We start from the raw sequence: 19,187 nt of genomic DNA on the forward strand, positions 1-19,187 counted from the left end.
ATGGGACTCTTGGTAGGCCCAGTGGATGGACCCACACTGAAGGACTCTAGGCCATATTATATATCTAAGAGAATGTATTAAATTGAGTGGAGTTCAGTGGGGGGTGGGTGGGAAGGGAAGGGGATCTAAATACCACCAAAATATATTGTATGAAAATTGCAATTTTTAAAAATGACAGGGAGCAATAGAGGAAGACACCCAACATCTACCTCTGGCCATCAGATACCCTCCCAAAAGATGTAATTACTTTTAATTCTAGAAACTCCAGAGTGATTATATTAGCATCAGATAAAGAATTTTAAAATAAGTAAAACCAGGGTTGTAAGATAGCTTAGTATGTAGACCCCAGTGGATGAACTTGTACTGAGGAAACTGTGGGGACACTAACTTGACATGATAGGCCTTAATACAAATGACAGAATGTATGAACTCCAGTGGGGGACTATGGGCAAGTGCCAGTGGGGAAGAGGGTATAAAGCTGATTAAGATGTTCTGTGTGAAATACACAAAAATTCAATAAAAAATTAAAATTAAAAAAGACAAAAGATAGCTCAGTATATAAAGGCACCTATGCCAAGCCTGACAACTCGAGTTCAATCCCTGGGACCAACATGATGTAAGGCAACAACAGACTCCCTCTGACCTCCCTCATGGCATGCTTATGCACATACATAAAACACTCAGAAAGTCAGCAAACTGTCATAAAATTTTTTTTAAAGAATAAGGAATACTGGCAGAGATAAAGAGGAATATATCACTCATTTTCTGACAGATCAAAGGGCAAAGAATACTCAAGACATGCTACTGAAAAAAAAGAAATTGTATGAGAACTATTGTGGGAGACAGGCTTGAGCCTAGGGTGATATTGCAACTGTTAGGGTCCGTGGTTTCCAGGAATCCAGGCTCTGTAATCTGAAACCCAGTATGCTAATGAGGCATCCTACCCTCTATTCTGTGATAGGACGTTAAGTCTGTTATGCTAATAAGGTATCCTACTTGCTGTACTGTGATAGGATGCTAAACATGATATGCTAATGAGGTATCTTACTTGCTGTGCTGTGATTGGACCACTATCCCTATATAAATTTGTGCCTCCCTGCAATAAAGCAGACCTGTGTCACTGAACCTGGTCTCCTGTGTCTGAATGTGGCTCCGCTGACACAGTCTCCTCACCAGCCCTGGGGTCCGGGACTGGGCAGAAGCAGTGATGACAGAAGGCAGTGCCAGGAGAGCAGAAGAGCGGCCTCAGCCCAGGGCAGGCAGAAGAGCGGCTTCAGCCCAGGGCAAGTGTAGGAGCAGCCTCGACGCCTGTGAGAATGAAGGAGCAGCACCCACGAGAACAGAGGAGCAGCTGCTGCTGGCAGTGACCACAAACTATAAAGATGCATTTAATATCACTAATAATTAGAAATTAAAATTTGAATAATGCTAAGTTTGAAAGGACTCAGACCAGTGGAAACTCATCTCTGCTTGTGGGAATACAGATCAGTACAGCCGCTTTGGAATAAGTTTTGTATGATCTAGTAAAGTTGAATATGTGCAAACCCTATGCCTATGATTCCACATTTTCCTCTGAATCCTAGAGAAACACATATAAGCACTGGGAAATATGTACAAAAATATTCATAGGGCATTATGTTAGTGTATAACCCTGTAATAATAGTCTAGGTGTTGAAATCAACAGCATAGACACATTATTATGTATTTATTAAACTATAAACTAAAGACCAATCACAACAAATAAACTTACTATGTACACATAATTTTGAGTGAGTCTCAGAAACAATGTCAACTCCATGCATACCCCCACCCCCAAATCAATCACAAGAGAATCATACACTGTTTTCATTTATTTGAGCTTCTCAAACAGGCAAATCAGTACTTCCGTGTGGACAATGGCACCTTCAACTCCTGGCCTCAGGGAGAAAGGTGATGGGAAGAAGTAGAGAGAGACCTGCTAAGTTGTTCCCATAATCTGAGACCCAGGAGTCTGGCTGGGACCTCAATCCTGATCATGCATCTGTTTCCCTCTTACTCACTTAGGTAATTTAGACTGCCCTGCTGAGGCTGAGCCTTGCTATTACTCTTCTGCACTGGTAAGCATGGGTAAAAGTAGCAGAACTTTCTAAGCCACCGTTTGGAATCCTTTCCTTTTTTTGTATTTTGTATTTATTCTTTGAGAATTTCAGACATGTATACAATATATTTTGATTATATCTTCCATGGACTCCCCTCTCCAACTTCTCCTCCAGACTCTGTCCCACAGGGCCCCTTCCCAACTTAACACCCTTTTCTTAAAGATTTTTTTAAAAATTATTTTTGTTTTATGTGTATGAGTGTATGGCCTGTGTAAGGGCACCTGTGTCATGCAATGCCGGAAGAGGTCAGAAGAGGGCATTGGATACCTTGGAACTGGAGTTATGGATGGTTGTTAGTGGCCACATGGGTGCTGGGAACTGAACCTGGGTCCTCATCAAGAACAGCTGGTGCTCTCAACCTCTGGGTCATCTCTCCAGCCCCGACATCTTTTTTTTTTGTTTTAACCCATTAAGTCCAATTAGTGCAGCTGGTATGTGCCTAGGTATAGGGCCATCCACTGCTGTTTGGGAAACCTACTTGGGCCCACATCCCTGAAGAAAACTCTTTCTCTTAGTAGCTATAAAATCCAATAGCTCCTCAGCTAGGGGCTGGGCCTTGACTGGCTTGGTCTTGTGCAGGCAATCACAGTCACTGAGTTCATGAGTGTAAGGAACCTGTCAAGTCCAGAAGACACTGTTTCTTAGTAGTCCTCCCCCAACCTCTGGCTCTTACAATCTTTCCACCTCCTCTTCCACAATGTGAGCCTTGGGTGGGGGTGATGTAGATAGCTTACTGCATTCAGGAGGAAAACTCCACAGTCACTTATTGTCTGTGCTTTGACTTATTGTGAGTCTTTGAAATTCTGTTCTAAATTAAACTAGGTTGTATCCTAACTTATCATCCCAAGAGTTAAGAAGAAGGTCCCTCTGTTCTCAACAATTGACTATCTACTACAACCAAATAAAAAGGGAAAAAGTGACTACTGCTGTCAAATATCTTTGAACATCAAATAGGTTATAAATATTCTTATTTATTTATTTATTTATTTATTAAGTTTAAGTGAGTTCTCACTCTGTGGCCCTGGTTGGTCTCAAACACATGATTCTAAGAGGAAGGGGATTAACAAGAGAGGGGGACAAAAGATGGTAAGGGAGGCAGTGAACATGATTGCGGTGCACTGTGCACATATAGAAAAATTTTATAACGCAACCCATCATTGTGTAAAGTTAAACTATGCCAATGAAAATATTTTTAAAGACTATTTAAAAACGTGTAGTATTATCATTATTCTACTTCAAGAAACAGATAATTATATAAATCTTACATTTTTCAAATGCAAACAAATTAGACTTAAGCTTTTCTAATGCCAAAATATTTTAGTGCAATGTTTAGGTTCACACTGGATGCACACAGAACACACCTGTAGAAATGAGCAAAGACACCAGAGACTTCAGCATAGCTGTAGCTTCTCATGCCTTCAAAGGAACACCGCACCAGAAGACATCTTCATTGGACTTTAACTTGCAACTGCTTGGTTTTAATATTAAAGCACTTCACATATATACATATATATGTTACAGGTGTGCAATAGTGTACCCAGCCAGAAATACTAACTTTCAAATCTATACTTATTGATACTTATTTCTGAAATAGTCTTACAAATTACTTAGTGAAAACAGTGAATTTCTTCTTGAAATTAAACACTTGCAGAGAGTTTTATATGTCTAGATGCTCAAATTCCTGGGTCCAATACCCAGCACTTGAAAATCACAGAAAAGAAATATTTTTCTGTGAAATCTTAAGACACTGAAATAGACATTCCTAAAAGTTTCTAGAAGAGGAGGGGAATAGGGAAGGGAGAAGGGGAGAGGAAGAGGAGAAGAAAGAGGAGGAGGAGGAGGAGGAGGAGAGTAGTTTGCAATCAAAAGAATCAGAAAGTTCTAGTCCAGTCTGGGCTACATAGTGAGAGTCTGTCTTAAAAAGCATACATATTGTGCTCACTTCGGCAGCACATATACTAAAACTGGAACGATACAGAGAAGATTAGCATGGCCCCTGCGCAAGGATGACACACAAATTCGTGAAGCGTTCCATATTTTTGTGGAGATCTTTTTTAAACGTTAAAACCTCATTTAATTTTATGTCTTATAGAGTTTATAATGAGTAAAAGATTGTATAAGCATAATAATTCATCTGTAAACCTAAAAATGTACAGCCAATTTTGAAAGAGATGTACCCTAGCTCAGAAAAATGTTATTGAATAGGTTAATGCTGTTGTAATGAAATGCTTCTTCTAATTTAAAAAAAAAGCATACATATTGTTCTAACCAAGATCTAACTATGATGAGAGGAAAGTTAGACAAGGAGGGTGTCATGGGAGGAAGTGGATGAAAGAATAAAGATATGTTCTTCACAATGTGAATCAGAGGAGTAGGTAAAGACAGTAGGTAAAGACAGGCATTCATTTGCTCACTTGGGAAAAAACTTGATGTGATCTTCTAATGGATTGTCACCTTCCTTCCAATTCTCCATACGTCCTCCACAGGAAAAACACTGGACAATGTCCTTCATGCCTCGGGTAAGGAAATATGATCAATGTCAACAGCATATACATTTGTCAACTCACAAACAGAAAATAACAGATTTCATTAGTGTAACCCTATTTGCATCTCCAATTGGTTTGATAATAAAGTCATACATTGGTCATCAGGGGACAATAGTCCATATAGGACTCTGGTTCTTCAATGGGACGGTCAGCAAACAGTCTCTGAATATTCCCGTGTACTCCCTCTCCCTGACCTGTCATCCTGAGAGATCTGCAATCAGAAACTGGAACAAAAGCTCCATGAGAGAGGAGATTTCTGTTTGTTTTGGATACCAATGACTCTCACAGACTAGGTTATCAATAAGCATCTATTTAATGAATAAATCTGAAAGAACTGTTTGGAGCTTAAGGAGGAAAAACAAAGGAGCAAATTTAGGAGCCTTTATGTAAGCAAAATTGTAAAGAACTAATGCCATATTAATTATGGCATTAATTAATGCCATTCTCTTCCTATATTATTGCCAGCTATATTCCATTAGCAACAAGAGCAAGCCATCAGTGAAGACTGGAGGAAGGCTGACAAGAGGAAGACGCAATAAAGAGAACAGAGAGAAAGGGTTAAGGTTGTGAGGTAAGAAGACTGCTTGTGCCAGTAGAACACGTCTATGAGATAGTGAGTGCAGAATTCCCCCAATCTGAAATGCTCTTCTGTGTTTGTGATACTTATGTAATCTCTCAGTGACAGATCTACACAAAGGCTGGGTAGGGTGGTATGTGCCTGTAATCCCAGCATGTGGGAGGCAGAGGCAGCCAGGTCTCTGTGAGATCAAGACCAGCCTGATCTACATAGCATGTTGGGAACCGAGCCTGGGTCCTTTGGAAAATCGATAACTACTCTTAACTGGTGAGTCATCTCTTCAGCCCCTCCACCTTGCTTTTTGAGACAAGGTCTCTCTCTCTCTCTCTCTCTCTCTCTCTCTCTCTCTCTGAACTTTTGAGCTCACTGATTTGGCAAGACTAGCTGTCTAATGAGCTCTGGTGATTCACCTATCTCCATTCTCCAGATCTTGGATTACCGACTCTTGCCACCTCACCTGGCTTTTTACAAAGGTGCTGGGGGTCTGAACTAAGGTTCTTAGGATTTTGCAGCAAGCAATTTAATGACTGATCAGCCCCTAGAAACCCCAATTCTTAACTGGGCACAGTGTCACCCAGAAAAAAAATATCAGATTTCTCAGCAACTCTTAAAGGTAGGTAAGGCCATCTAAATTCTGGTTAAGGAAATACAAGTGAGGGCTGAAGAGATGGCTCAGTAGTTAAGAACATGTACTGCTCTTCCAGAGGACCTGAGTTCAATTCCCAGCCACCGCATTAGGCAGCTCACAACTGCCTGTAACACCAGCTCCTGGGAGATCTGATGCCTCTGACTTCCTCAGGCACCTGCGCACGCATGCGCGCGCGCACACACACACACACACACTCACAATTAAAAAATTTTAAATTAAAATATTTTTTAAAAGACATATAAGTAAGCTGGAGAGATGACTAGGTGAGTAAGAGGGCTTGCAAAAGGACTTGAGTTCAAATTTCAGTACCCACATAAAAAGCTGGGTATGGTCAATCACATACCTGTAACTCTAGCTGTTGGGGGCAGAAACAAGAGGATCATTGGTGCTTGCTGCCTGCCAGCCTAGCTGCATGTTCAGTAAGAGACCCTGTCTCAAGGGAATAAGGCAAAGTGTGATAGAGCAGGACATCTAATGCCCTCCACTGGCCTCTGCCCATCTGCCCACTGTACACACATACACCACACTCATACAGACACACATAAAAAGGAAAAGAAATATGAGGAGTGTATTGTGATAGTTTTCAGGAAACTTCCGGATACCAGGACACAATGACAGGGAAAGAAAGGTGTAGAAACAGAAAGACGCAGTAATTAGCCCACACAGACTACTTGTGCTCACTGTCAGTCCAGACTCAGGTTTCAAGGTTGGAGGCTGAGCACTGAGGGAGCTACGGAAAGCTGAGCGGACTTACAGTGCAGCAAAGGGCTCTGTAAGGGATGATGAAAGAGTGGAGGTTGCTGAGCAGAGATCAATGGGAGACCAGGATTAGAGCATCTGATAGGCACAGCATACTGACTCACCTGTATAGAAAAGGCCTGCTCTGACCAAAGCTGCCACACCTGCAGGTGAGTCATGGGGCCAGTTCTTAAACGTGTCCAGCCTTAGATCTTCATTAGCAAAGACGCTGTTGTTGCAATAAGCTTGAATAAAAGGTGCAGGTGAGATCAGAGGGCTTTGATTGTAGAGTTCAAGTTATCCCTCCATACTTATAGGAAAAATGATGTAATGCATTGTGCTTGATTCAAAATAACTGAGTGTGGTTGAAAAGCAGGAAGGGATAAATGAAAGCCAGACAGACCCCACTGGAATGGCTGAGGCAGAGTGTGGCAAAGATGGGATGCTCTATGTGTTATATTCATTTTGTGCATGATTGAAGTTTTGAGATGTCATTTAAGATGATCTCTTGATCATCAAGCACCAGAATAAAACACCAAAAGTTGAAGCAGATGTCCCCGATTCCAGAGTCAGTGTCAAGATTTGAGAAAAGAAATTTCCCTTGCAGTTCCCTTAAAAACAGGCACATTTTTCTCTTGCTCTTTGAGATTCCACTCTGGGGGACAGCATTAGACTTTCTTCCTCACACTTGCCTCTAGACATTGGTATCTGGCTTCTCCACGCTGTGAGGATTTGAATCTTAAATTCATGTTACCTACCTTCTGAAAGTTTTCTCAAGATACAATTTGCTTCAGTGTTCATACTATATCCTAGGATTAGGTTTTTAAAAAATTGTTGCTTTAAATACGTCTTTGAGGGAGAGGATACCACACTTTAACTAAGAAACAAATTTTTGCAGTCTAGAGGGCCTTTTATTTTAGTTTTTATATCTATAAACCATGAGATCACAGGGAATTTGCTCCAGAATCTCAGGCTGCTATCCTTAGTGCTCACAAAGTACCTTTCTGGGTGGAGCAGGCTGCACTTCAGCCTCTCTTTGGCCTTCTTTTTCTAATCATTTTTCTTCACCTATTTCAAGCAGCTATCCCAAGAATTACAGTTCCTCCTCCTCCTCCTCCTCCCAAGGCTGTGGCGTCTTTAAAAGATAGGACTTGACTGACAATTGTTGGGAGATAACAATGATTACTCAGTGGGAGAGAAGAATGGATCCAAAGTCTGTGAAGACTGGGGAACGCCTCTGTAGTTAGGATTGCAGATCCATGGCAGTCCTGAGGGTGGCTGGGGTTCTCCTGTTTACCTTTCCTTACACCAAGGAACCCACCAAGCCACACAGCTGAGGTTGCCGTTCAATACATTGTTCCTCCTCCTCCTCCTCCTCCTCCTCCTTTTCCTCTCTCTCTCTCTCTGTTCATGTGAGCCAGTACACACATGAACATGTGAAGAGAGGAAATCATCCCTATCATTTCTCAGATTCTACTGTTTTTTGAGAGGCCTCTAGCTGGCCTGGTTGTGGGGTTACAAGTGTCCAATAAAGACACTTTTTCACACAGGTTCTGGGGATAGAAGTCCAGTTCTTGTGTTTGCAAGGCAAGCAGTTTACCAACAGCCATCTCCACAGCCCTGACTCCTATAGTTTTCAATATGCTCAAGATCCACATGAATTCTCTTGGCAAGAATTTTGCCCTTAACTTGCTTGTTTAAAGCAAAGCCAAGAACATGCTGAGGAACACTGCAGACACTTTCAGATTTGCCATTGTAACATTCATGGACATCTTTTTTGAGCAGTACCTATTTCCTTGATCTCTACAATATCACTGTTCCTGTACATTTTTATAGATGTGGCCAAAGGAACAGCCCTAAGTTTTCCAAAGGCCTAGAGAACACATGTTGGATGCCTCGCCTTTTTCCCTTTGTGTTTTTCAATTTAGCAAATTACTAGAAGATGATGGTTACAGTCAAAAGAATGTTTGGGGGTACTGTTTGGTTCACTGGTTCTAGATAGTGTATTGCAGGCTGGGCTCGACCTTGTGATCTTTCTGCCTCAGCCTTCTGAGTGCTGGAAATGGGCACCACACTAATTCCTAGGATGATGATTCCCACCCCCCTTCCTCCTCCTCTTCCTCCTCCCCCTTGTTTTCTTCTTTCTTTTTTTTATTTGAGACAGGGTCTCATGTAGCCCAGACTGGCCTCTAACTCAGTATCGTAGGCTGAGCTGACCCTGAACTCCTGTCTCCACCACCCAAGCACAGGGATTACAGGTATGAGTCGCTATACTTAGTTGACCACAGGTTCTTGCTGACTCCATGTCCCTGCCTCCTGCTGGGACTGAACTCAGGGCCTGGTACACTGGCTTGTCAGGTGTTCTACAAGTGAGCTAACTGCACAACACTAAGTATTTTTTTTTCCTAAAGGTGCTGCAGATGAAATAAAAGGCTCTTGACCATGGTAGCAAGTGTTTTATCACTGAGCAATATCCCTAGATCTATCAATTCATTTTAATGTCAATATTCCTCAGTTTCTTTTTATTGTCATGGTGTAATGGAAGATTTTACTGACAAGGTTAACAGAGGCTGTAACTCAACAAACCATCTAGTTAAATGCTAGTTTTTTAAAAAAATAAAGTACTGATAATACCACAAATTATAAAAAAAAAATTATAGGAAAAAAGAATTTAAAAAAAGAAACAAACTGTTTATTATAACTTTCTGATCTTTACCAAGATCATTGTTTGAGAAGATAATTAGTTCTAAGGGATTTTATATGGGGTAAGCAGTGAAACCCTGGGACCCTGCTCAAATGAACTTAGAGCAATAGTGTCAGCATGCACAAGACCCATGCAAACTTAAGCAGACAAAACCCAACACAGAACTGTGGAAATGGACAGCAGATTCCAATCTTATGTGAAGAATTATTGGCAGCTGATTACTGCTGGGTGAGAAAGACCTGATCTTCTTAAAGGGAGGGACTCTAGATAGGCTGACTAGACCCTAGTGAATGAACTTGCATGGAGGGACATCTGGGGACACTAACTTGACATGATAGGCCTTAACACAAAGGACAGAGTGTATGAATTTCAGTGTGGTGGGGGAATGGGCGGGTGCCAATGGGGAAGGGGGGTATAAAGTTGATTAAGATGTTCTGTATGAAATACACAAAAATTCAATAAAAAAGTGTCTAAAAAGTAAATAAAAGTGTCTTTAATAAACTCCAACTCTACTTTTAAAAAAAGGCTAAAAAAACTCCGGAAAAACTAAATACACATATGTTAGTAATGACTCATTTTTTTCTAGTGATAATCAGATAAAAATTAATTGGCATTTAGGACAGCTGCATATTATTCATAAAATATCCAATATAAAGACTACACTACAGAAAATAACTGGTGAGTAGTGCTATGCTCATAGGACCTCAAAGCTGAAGAGGATCAAAAGTACTTTAAGAAAATGTTTTAGCATGGGCCTAGCTAATTGTTGCTATTCTTGACTTATTTCTACATGAAAACTAGTTTAATCTTGGGATTTCATTGACTTCATTAATTCAGTTTTAATGAGACTTTAACAATTTTATAACATAAGCATGTCCAATATGACAGTATATATGCATATATGTATATATGTTTAAAAAGCTATACTAATTCAAACTAAAGTTTTAAAAAATCACCTAAAAGTTAGTTGAAAAAAATTACATTTAACACTAGAGTACCATACTGCAGAAAGCACTTTTTATGACTTCAGTGACATTTTGCTTTTACATAGAGGTCAAACACCTGTATATGCTTCAAAATACTGCTGAAAAGTTTGTTTTCAATACTGTGCTAAGTGCCATTAAAGACACCCTTGTTCTGAATGAGCTGCTTTGTTATTGTGGGAAATACTAAGGCAGAAGCCTTAAAATCATTAACTGTTAATGGCCATGCTGCTGCCTCTGGAACAGTCTTCCAATGTGTGGAACTGTAGTTACTATACATCCAACAAGTCACTCCAGTCCATCAGTTACTAAGCTGGTTTTCAATGTGCTTGATTCATTTTCTTGAAGCCCTTCTTCCTTCAATTCCTGAGTGTTACCTGGGTTCCAGGCTCTGGGTACTCGACTGGAGTTAAGATCTCGCTTTATAGATAGAGGTTCCCTCTGTGTTGTTTTTCCCCTACAGATTTTTCTTCCTCTAAGAATGCGATGTCCCAGTCATCATCATCCATACCTGCACATTTTAGTCCTTGTAATTCTTCTTTTTTGATAGATGTCTTAGCAACATTAATCCCCCAACTGGTTTATTCCCATTTTCTTGGGGTAAAACCATGCTTTCAACATTTTCAGCTTGTATCTTAATGGAGGTTCCCGTGGGCTTTGGAGAAACTTTGGAGTCTTACATTTCACTTTCCTGGTTCTGGTCCATGTCACTCTTGATAGAGCCCTTTCCAGAGTAACTCATGTTGTTTTTAGTGGCTGCATGGTAAGTTTGGGGATATATATGCCTGAATGAAATCCTCTTCATCCAGCTCCTTTTCTGAGCTGAAGGGAGATGTCTTAGTAGATGAAACCTGTCTGGAAAAATGATCTATGGGGGCTGGAGAGATGGCTCAGTAGTTAAGAGCACTGGCTGCTTTTGCAGAAGACCTAGGTTCAAATCCCAGCACCCACATGGTGGTTAACAATGGTCTGTAACTCCAGTTCTAGGGAATCCAATGCTCTCATTTGTCCTCTGTGGGCACTGCATGACACAGGTGCCTTAGATACAGGCAAGCATAACTCTCATATACATAAAAATAAAAATAAATAAATATCTATGGTGTTTTTCTTAACTTTCTGGATAGCCACCTCATCAGTAAAAACAGGTCTTTGCCTAACCAAATGTCTGCTTTGGGGAGAAAGCTGGGTTGCTCTAGATACTTCTTCAGGTGGCAAGGTGTCCATCGGAGGAATACTGCACTTACACAAAGAGAGTAATACTTTCTCCTCAACTTTACAGATGAGCTGATGTTCAAGGAGCTCTCAAATTTGCTCAGTGTTAGGCATTTGCTTTGCTAGATCATGCCTGGCTACTTTCATGGCTTTCAGAGTTTTTATTCAAGATCTCACAGGGAATATCATGTATATCTGCATAAATTCCAAAGTGTTTCAGTTTATTCACCATTCTTTCTCCAAGTTTATTCTTAGTTGCTTAGGGGAGAGGTCAGTCTTCGAAGTTTCCCTTAAGTGTATCTTCTTATTTAACTTTTGTTCACTTTCCCTCCCTTTTTCCTCCTCTGAAGGAAGTTTTTCTGTTGGTTCCAGTATGTGTGTTGAGAATGCCTGTTGATTCTAGAGGGATTAGAGTCCATAATGGTGGGGGAGGCAGGGCGGAAGAGGTGGTCAGGGCAGAAAGCTGAGCAATCACATCTTCAAGCAGGCACAGGAAACAGAGCTATTCCTCAGTTTCTTAACGGCACACTGAGTCATTTAAGAATGATTTCAGGGACTGGAGATGTAGCTCAGTTGGTAGACTGCTTGCCTAGCATGCAAAAAGTTCTGGGTTCCATTCCTAGCACCTGATAAGCCAGGTATGGTGGTGCACCCCTGGAATCCGGTCTCTCCGGAGGTAGAAGCAGGAGGATGAAAAGTTCAAGGTCATTCTTGAGTTTGAGACCATCCTGGGACACAAGAGACCCTGAAGAATGCTTTCAAGACATTTTGTCCAGAGATTTTAGTTTTTTAAAGGGAATGTCAGTTAAGGTACTGATGCTACTGTATTTAGCCATGCTCATATACACTGAAAACTAAGTCACTCTGGGTTGGTGAGGTTGCTCAGTGGGTAGAGATGCTTGCCACTAAGTGTGACAACTGAGTTCCATCAATACCTGGAAATGGTGAAAGGAGAGAACCAACCTCCCACAATTCATCCTTTGACCTCCATATCTGCACGTGTGCTCATACACACACAAAATAAAAAAGTAAATATTAAAAAAATTTTAAAATGCCATTCCATAACAACGGAAGTCACTTGTGAAAGGGATTATTAAAAGGGAACTATGATGTTGTAAAATGAAAGGCTTAAAAAAAGAGAGAAAGCAACAGAAGAAATAAACATGCAACCCTCTGGGATTTGCCTCAGTATTTACCTGATGCCATAGGTAATTCTCTTTTGATCCAGGAATTCACAAAATGTTCTCCCTTGAGAAAATTAAATTCAGGTTGTTATTTGTCTCATAAAATATGCATCTACAGTGAGCCAGAACTGGAGAACTTTCCCCTAAGATGAAATTTCATTAGATCTGCAGAGTTGGTGAAGAATTCCCTAAATTTTGATTTGATCCCCACTAAGTTTGGAAATATTTTGTGCAGTGAAAAACAACAGCTAATGTTTTCCTGTTGCTCTATGGCACCTTCTCAGGGTCACTCTTGCCAGACACCCAGCTCAAAAACAGAACTGCAGTCAGAAACCACAGAGAGATCTTAAGTAAGGAGGAATTAAGACACAGGAAGGAAGCTGCCTTCAGAGGGCCTTTCCATGAGAAACTAACCCATCTGGAAAACTGCACCCAGATTTTTCCTGAGGAACCATCAACCTTTTCCTGACTTTCAGCCCATGTTCTCGGGGTCCTGATCTTCTGGGTCAGTTAGCCAATACATTCATATTCTCTCTCTTTCTCTCTCTCTCTCTCTCTCTCTCTCTCTCTCTCTCTCTCTTTCTCTCTCTCTCTCTCTCTCCTCTCCCCCTCACCCCGCCCCCTCATCTTAAAGTCTTTGGGCTAGGTTTCCCACCACTCCCCACTAGGGAATCCTTAGTAGTTTAAGAGGCTAAATCAGCAGCTAGAAGGAGCCAGCTCTGACGCCCTCTCCTGAGCTAGGTGCCAGATCAGAAGACTAAATCAGGCATGCAGATGGAGGCAGCACCTTTGCCTCTGAGAAGTGGCCTCTGAGAAGAGGGAGGATGAAGGAGGCAGAGCCAGTGCAAAGCCAGCCTTGGAAAAGCAATTCTAAGTGGTTCCAGCTTAGCAAGACACGGTGATCTGCCCCTACCCCTTTCTGTTCTGCAGTTGTCAAGAGAAGCATGGTTCATCCTTGTGATTCACATTTTAAAGAAATATTTTATTCATTATTTTCGTATGTGTATAAGTGTATTGCCTGCATGTATGTAAGTGCACCGTGTTGTGCAATGCCCTAGGAGGCCAGAAGAGGATGTCAGATCGCCTGGGGCTTGAGTTATGGATGGGTGTTAGCCACCATGTGGGTGCTTGGATGTGAACCAGGGTCCTCTGCAAGAGCAGACAGTGCTCTTAACTGCTGAGCCATCTCTCCAGCCCCTTGATTCAGATATTATTAGGTACTCAAAAGAAGACTTGGGAGAAAAGTTTGCTGCTATAAATTACCGTTACATGAACAAATCCCTCGTAGCTTTGAATATATTGGGAAATTTCTTCTGAGGATTTCTTACTTTTAAGAAATTCACATCTATAATAAAAAATATTAAAATTTATCCCAGTAATGTGATTAACATGTTCTATATCACAATTAGTATTTTTAAGCCCACCAAATTGTTGAATTTTATGTCAATAAATTTGTTCCAAACTTATGAAAATTATCATTGCTCTGTAGAATTTTTAATGTCTATTAATGACAAAACATATAGTTATTTAAAATTAAGCCTTAATATTATTTTAATATGGGTCTCTCTGTGTTGCCCAGGAAGATCTCAAACTCCTGGTCTCAAGCAATCCTCCTGCCTCAGCTTCAGCTGCAGGTGTAGGCTGGACAATAGGCATATACCACTGGCTCCTGCTGTTTTATTATTGAAACAAATACACAATACAATGAGAAAGGCTCATTTACAGTGGCTAGAAGACCACTTTTGAATTAAAGCTGGATGACTAAATCTATCTTTTTGAATTAAGCTGGGTGATTAAATCTAGTTCCTGTGGTCAAATCACAGTCATTGATACTAAGGGAAAATATGAAAACTAATAGCAATATATTTCTTCTACTGAACAAAAAGTTCATGGTAATTTTTTAAAGTAAAAAATATTAATTTATTAATTTTGGATAAAAAAACCATGTTGAATAGCATCTTAAAAACACATTCCCTTTCCACATAAAAGAAACTTTTTAAATATAAAATTCCTTTGACAGTTACATTTTCTATTCAATGGTGTGGTAAGGAGTGGTCTGAAAGCTCTTTCCAATGGGGATAAACCCAATCTGGACCTGTTCTCTTGTAATCATGAGAACACAGACTATATCAGATGACCCACACATTCTCCATGGCTGCCATTCTATGTCTGGGGCAGCCAGGGTCCATGGATTGCTCTGTGTCTGAATATAACTCATGTAGTACACAGCACATGGGTGGACTAATGTGGATTAAGGTTTATCAATCCTTCTAAAAATATTATAATAAATGAGTTTACTTTGAAAACTTCACATTACATTTTTTGGATAGGATTTTGTGTGGTCCAGACTGGTTTCGATCTCATGATGCAGCCCAAATAACCTTAAATTCCTTTTGCTTCTACCTCCCAAGTGCTAGAATCACAGGTATATGCCACCATTCGGCTATTACATTACTTTAAAAAATGGTAATTTAAAAACTATTACAGTTGGAGCCTGGAGAGATGGCTCAGCAGTTAAGAGCACTGACTGCTTTTGCTGAGGACCTGGGTTTGGTTCTCAGTACCCACATGGTGGGTAACAACTGTTCTTAACTCCAGTTCCAGGGGATTTGACACCCTCTTCTGGCCTCTTCAGGCATCATATGATACAGGTGATCTTACCTACATGCAGGCAAACACTCATATATATAAAATAAATAAAAATTTAAAAATATTACAATTGTCACACATGATGGTGTAAACTGTAATCCCAGCTCTTGAGAGACAGAGGCAGGGTGTTTATGAGTTTGAGGTCAGTCTGGGTTAAATAGAAAAATCATGTTTTAAAACTAAAAATTATAAGAAAATCTGCTTACATTTATTATTCAATTTTTAAAAGTATAAGAGAGAGAATATTTAGATGTTTTGCCAATAGTTTAAAAAAGAAGTGGCCAAGCCAGCATATAAAATTGAAGACCAAGAGGCTGAGGATAGAACAAGCAACAAGAAACATAGGGACCCTTAGCTCTGATGGCAGCTGTGCTCATGCTGACAAGCAGGTGGAAGGAACAGCAGCCATCTCATGAAACGCATGGTAGTTTTGCATGGCATCTGCATCACATACTGTGTCCCAGAGGCCTGATTCCTCCAAGGGGTGGGGCCTTCCCCTGAGAATTGACTGCTGAGGGGCTTCTGGGTGCCATCTTGGGGCAGAAGCTGGAACATGTGGGGTGGCTGGCATGGAGAGAAAGATGGCCCCTGTGTCTCACCCCCGTGGATGTGAGAGGGGGCATTTACCAATCTGGGGTGAGGCTGCAGGCCCAAGATGCATGGGTGAAAGTTAATAGAGACTGTGGGCGGGCGAGGAAGCAATCTGGAACAGCGGGCCAAGCCGTGCCAAGCTGGGTGCTGGCGGTGCCGGGCATTCATTTCTTTGTAAGTTTCTCCATCACACCCCAAGATATAAACTATAATAAATTCACATAAAAATATGTTATATGGTTTGTCTGATAGCGCAAGAGACCCCAAGAGAATTTGGGTGACAAAATTGGTGCAGCTGGCAGGATGGTATTAAAAGTAACAAACCAAGGAAGTTTGGAAGAAGCTAGAGAGCTGATGGCTGCACTGCTGTGGTTTTTATAATAGATCACAAAATATGTAAATAAAAAGGGGCCAGCCATGCAGAAGCATGGGCCACAGCTGTGTTGTAAATGTGGGGGTATGTTGCGGGTATGTGAAGATTTGTTAAAGGTTGTCCAGAGGCTAGAAAATCTTTTACTGGCTCTGGACACAGAGCTCCCAGAGAGGGGTCAATAAAAGATGTGTCCCAGGCAGGGGAAGCTGAAAAGGCCAGGGAGGTCCTGGCAGATCCAGTTGCAGAGCTTGAGAGAAAAAGTGGGACACTTTAACTTGTGTAAGGTCCAAGGACTCAGAGGAAAAGACAGATAATAGCAAAAAAATAAAAAAGATGATCTAAAAATAAAAGTAGCTAAAGCTGCCCCTCAGATTCAACCATTGATACAAAAGGAAGAAAAAAGCTGTAGCTTGGAAATACTCCATGCTGGAACTGTTAAAACTAGGAAAAACTTAGAAGCAAGCAATCAGAGCACCCCTAGCCATGTGGTTTGTGGGGGTATGGGACCTGGGAGCAAATGACGTCAGTCTAAATCCTTCAGAAGCTTCACAGCTGAGTTATATAACCACCCATCCATCCTTGGGATATAGACTGTTCAACCTAGGTCAATGCAGGGGGGAGCAGTCCTTAATGGGGTGCCTGGTTGAAGGCATTAAAGATACATGGTTGTCACCATGGGAGACTAACATGATTAACAGGGGCTGGAGGACCGTAAAGGAGGGGCAGACATTACTGAGAGAACTAGGTATGAGAAAAGCAATATATGATGTCCAGTTCACTGGGCCAGATAAGACTGTGTTCACCAGAGATATGAAGGAAAGCTTAATTCAACTGAGACCTCAAGAATGGTATGGGGCTTTAATGGTTTTACTAAGCCCTTTAATGGGACAGTATCTTTGTAAAGTGAGACAAGCTTTGGCAAATCTAAATGATTCTGACCAGCATATAAAACATGTCTGTAGAATAACAGAACACCCTATAAGAGATATAAAAAAAGACCAGACTGAAGAAATGGTCCACTTGGGTTACTCGAAGATAAATGTGGCAAGACTTATGTCGAGCCCAAATTCCCGGAAAAAAAAAAAAAAAGATAGAAAACCAAATTCAGTACTAATGAGTTTCTGGAAGGCTTTAAAACCAGAAGAACAGTTTACAAAAGGCTTTCAAAGGATAAAAACAGTCCCAGGGGTGCTTAAGAATCCCCAAGGATTAAATAAGTTGCATTTCTCTCCTGATACAGGATATACTAGGGGTGGAAGCAGTTTTTCTCACCAAGTTCTTCCCCAGCAGCCAGGTGTGGTCAATGGAGAAGTGACAGATATGGCTACAGTCAGGAGGCAGACACAGGGCCTGCCTGACTCAGGGAGCCAACAGGTGCAGCGGGGACAGGAGAAACCCCCTGCCTCCTTAGCCTAGTGCAGGGTCAGGCAATTGGAGCCAACACCTGTAAGTGTATCAAGAATAAAAGAATACAAAGAGACTCCATGTAAAATCCCCCAAGTGCAAAATAACTCCAAAGGGATAACTAAAGATGATAAAGAGCTAACCAAATTAATGCCTCATATCCATGCTATGGTACCTAACAAGGATCTAGGGAGAAAACAGTTAATATGAATAGATAAAACCTTTCCATGCTGTATGAGACCTTGTCTATGATTGATTTAATATATAATGTTAACTTTCCTTTGAGTGTTTTATAGATGTGAAACCCATTTAAAAGATACCTGAAGAGGCAAAGGTCAGCAATAGCTGTAAGGGTCTTGGGAATTTTATGGTTGGGTAAGATGAAGACAGAGACTCCCAAACTATACAACTGTTAAGAAAATCTACAGTTCCAGGGGTGGGTTGCCCCCCTATGAGCTGTTGGTCAAGGAGAGATCCTAGAGGTCCTCAAATTCACCAAAGCTATTGCCATTAATGTTGGTTGTACACTAGAAAGGTTCATGAGACCGTGTTGCTGAAGACACTGCATGATGTGAACGTGGGAGAAGAAGAGATGGAGCGGAAACTAAGCCAAAAAACTCCATGCCACTGGATGGATGATGCTCATATTACCAGAAGGCACTACTCAGATGGTTGGGAAAGAAAGGATCCCCTATGAGTCTACTCAGCAATGGACTCTGCGTGCTGCACACTATGGACATGCCAAGCAATAGCTGCTAGTGCAATAATGGCTCAACCAACATATGTACAACTGACAAATTTCTAATTGGATAAGGCCCATTCCTAGGGGTGGAATACACATCTGGCACTGTAGGCCAGGCCAATGTCTTGTGTCAAGAAAGGTTACAGGCTCTAGGGGGTACAAGTATACTGTTTAATGAATATAGTAATCCTACTGGGATATCTTCTAGGCATTTGTGTTTACATTCATGTTTGTTTAGATGTGTCTACTTCCTTCTATTTGTCTTTATAGTAAAAGAAACACCACTGAGATAGATCAATGGCCACAGCTTGAAGACGAATAATGGAGAGGCCACAGAAGTCATTATCTTGCCATGATACGAGAGAGATTGCCCTACGTCTGTCACCCCCTCCAAGGCTCAGGGACCGTAGCAGAAGATTGGTGGAAAGATTGTAAGAGCGGAAGAAAGGGGTTGAGTGTGTCCCAAAGGCCTGATTCCTCCAAGGAGCAGGGCCTGCCCTGGAGAACTGACTGTGGAGGGGCTTCTGGGTGCTATCTTGGGATGGAAGCTGGGAATGCACGGGGAAGCTGGAGTGGAGAGAAAGATGGCCCTGGCATCTCACCTGCAAGGATGCGAGAGGGGGCATTTACCAATCTGGGGTGAGACTGCGGGCCCAAGTTGCATGGACAAAAGTTAATGGAGACTGTGTTGGGGGGT

General features: G+C 41.3%; 1 protein-coding gene, 1 non-coding gene and 1 pseudogene across 2 annotated transcripts in view; 1 reads left to right on the forward strand and 2 right to left on the reverse strand.

Annotated features, from left to right (window-relative positions):
* Positions 1 to 19,187, reverse strand: part of Naip (NLR family apoptosis inhibitory protein) — a 63,467-nt gene that overhangs the window by 25,312 nt on the left and 18,968 nt on the right. The window contains exons 5-8 of the mRNA XM_008838486.2: positions 13,995 to 14,076; positions 12,744 to 12,795; positions 6,774 to 6,893; positions 4,553 to 4,652 (exon numbers count right to left, since the gene is read on the reverse strand). Of these exons, the coding sequence (XP_008836708.1) occupies positions 4,553 to 4,652; positions 6,774 to 6,893; positions 12,744 to 12,795; positions 13,995 to 14,076 (354 nt within the window). The remainder of the gene's footprint in view (positions 1 to 4,552; positions 4,653 to 6,773; positions 6,894 to 12,743; positions 12,796 to 13,994; positions 14,077 to 19,187) is intronic.
* On the forward strand, positions 4,073 to 4,179 carry LOC115071321. Its single transcript, XR_003850412.1, has one exon. It is a non-coding gene; the product is annotated as a U6 spliceosomal RNA (small nuclear RNA).
* LOC115071314 lies at positions 10,608 to 12,524 on the reverse strand (annotated as a pseudogene).

Source organism: Nannospalax galili, unplaced genomic scaffold (genome assembly GCF_000622305.1).
Source record: "Nannospalax galili isolate Female #2095 unplaced genomic scaffold, S.galili_v1.0 scaffold898, whole genome shotgun sequence".
Classification (NCBI taxonomy): Eukaryota; Metazoa; Chordata; class Mammalia; order Rodentia; family Spalacidae; genus Nannospalax; species Nannospalax galili.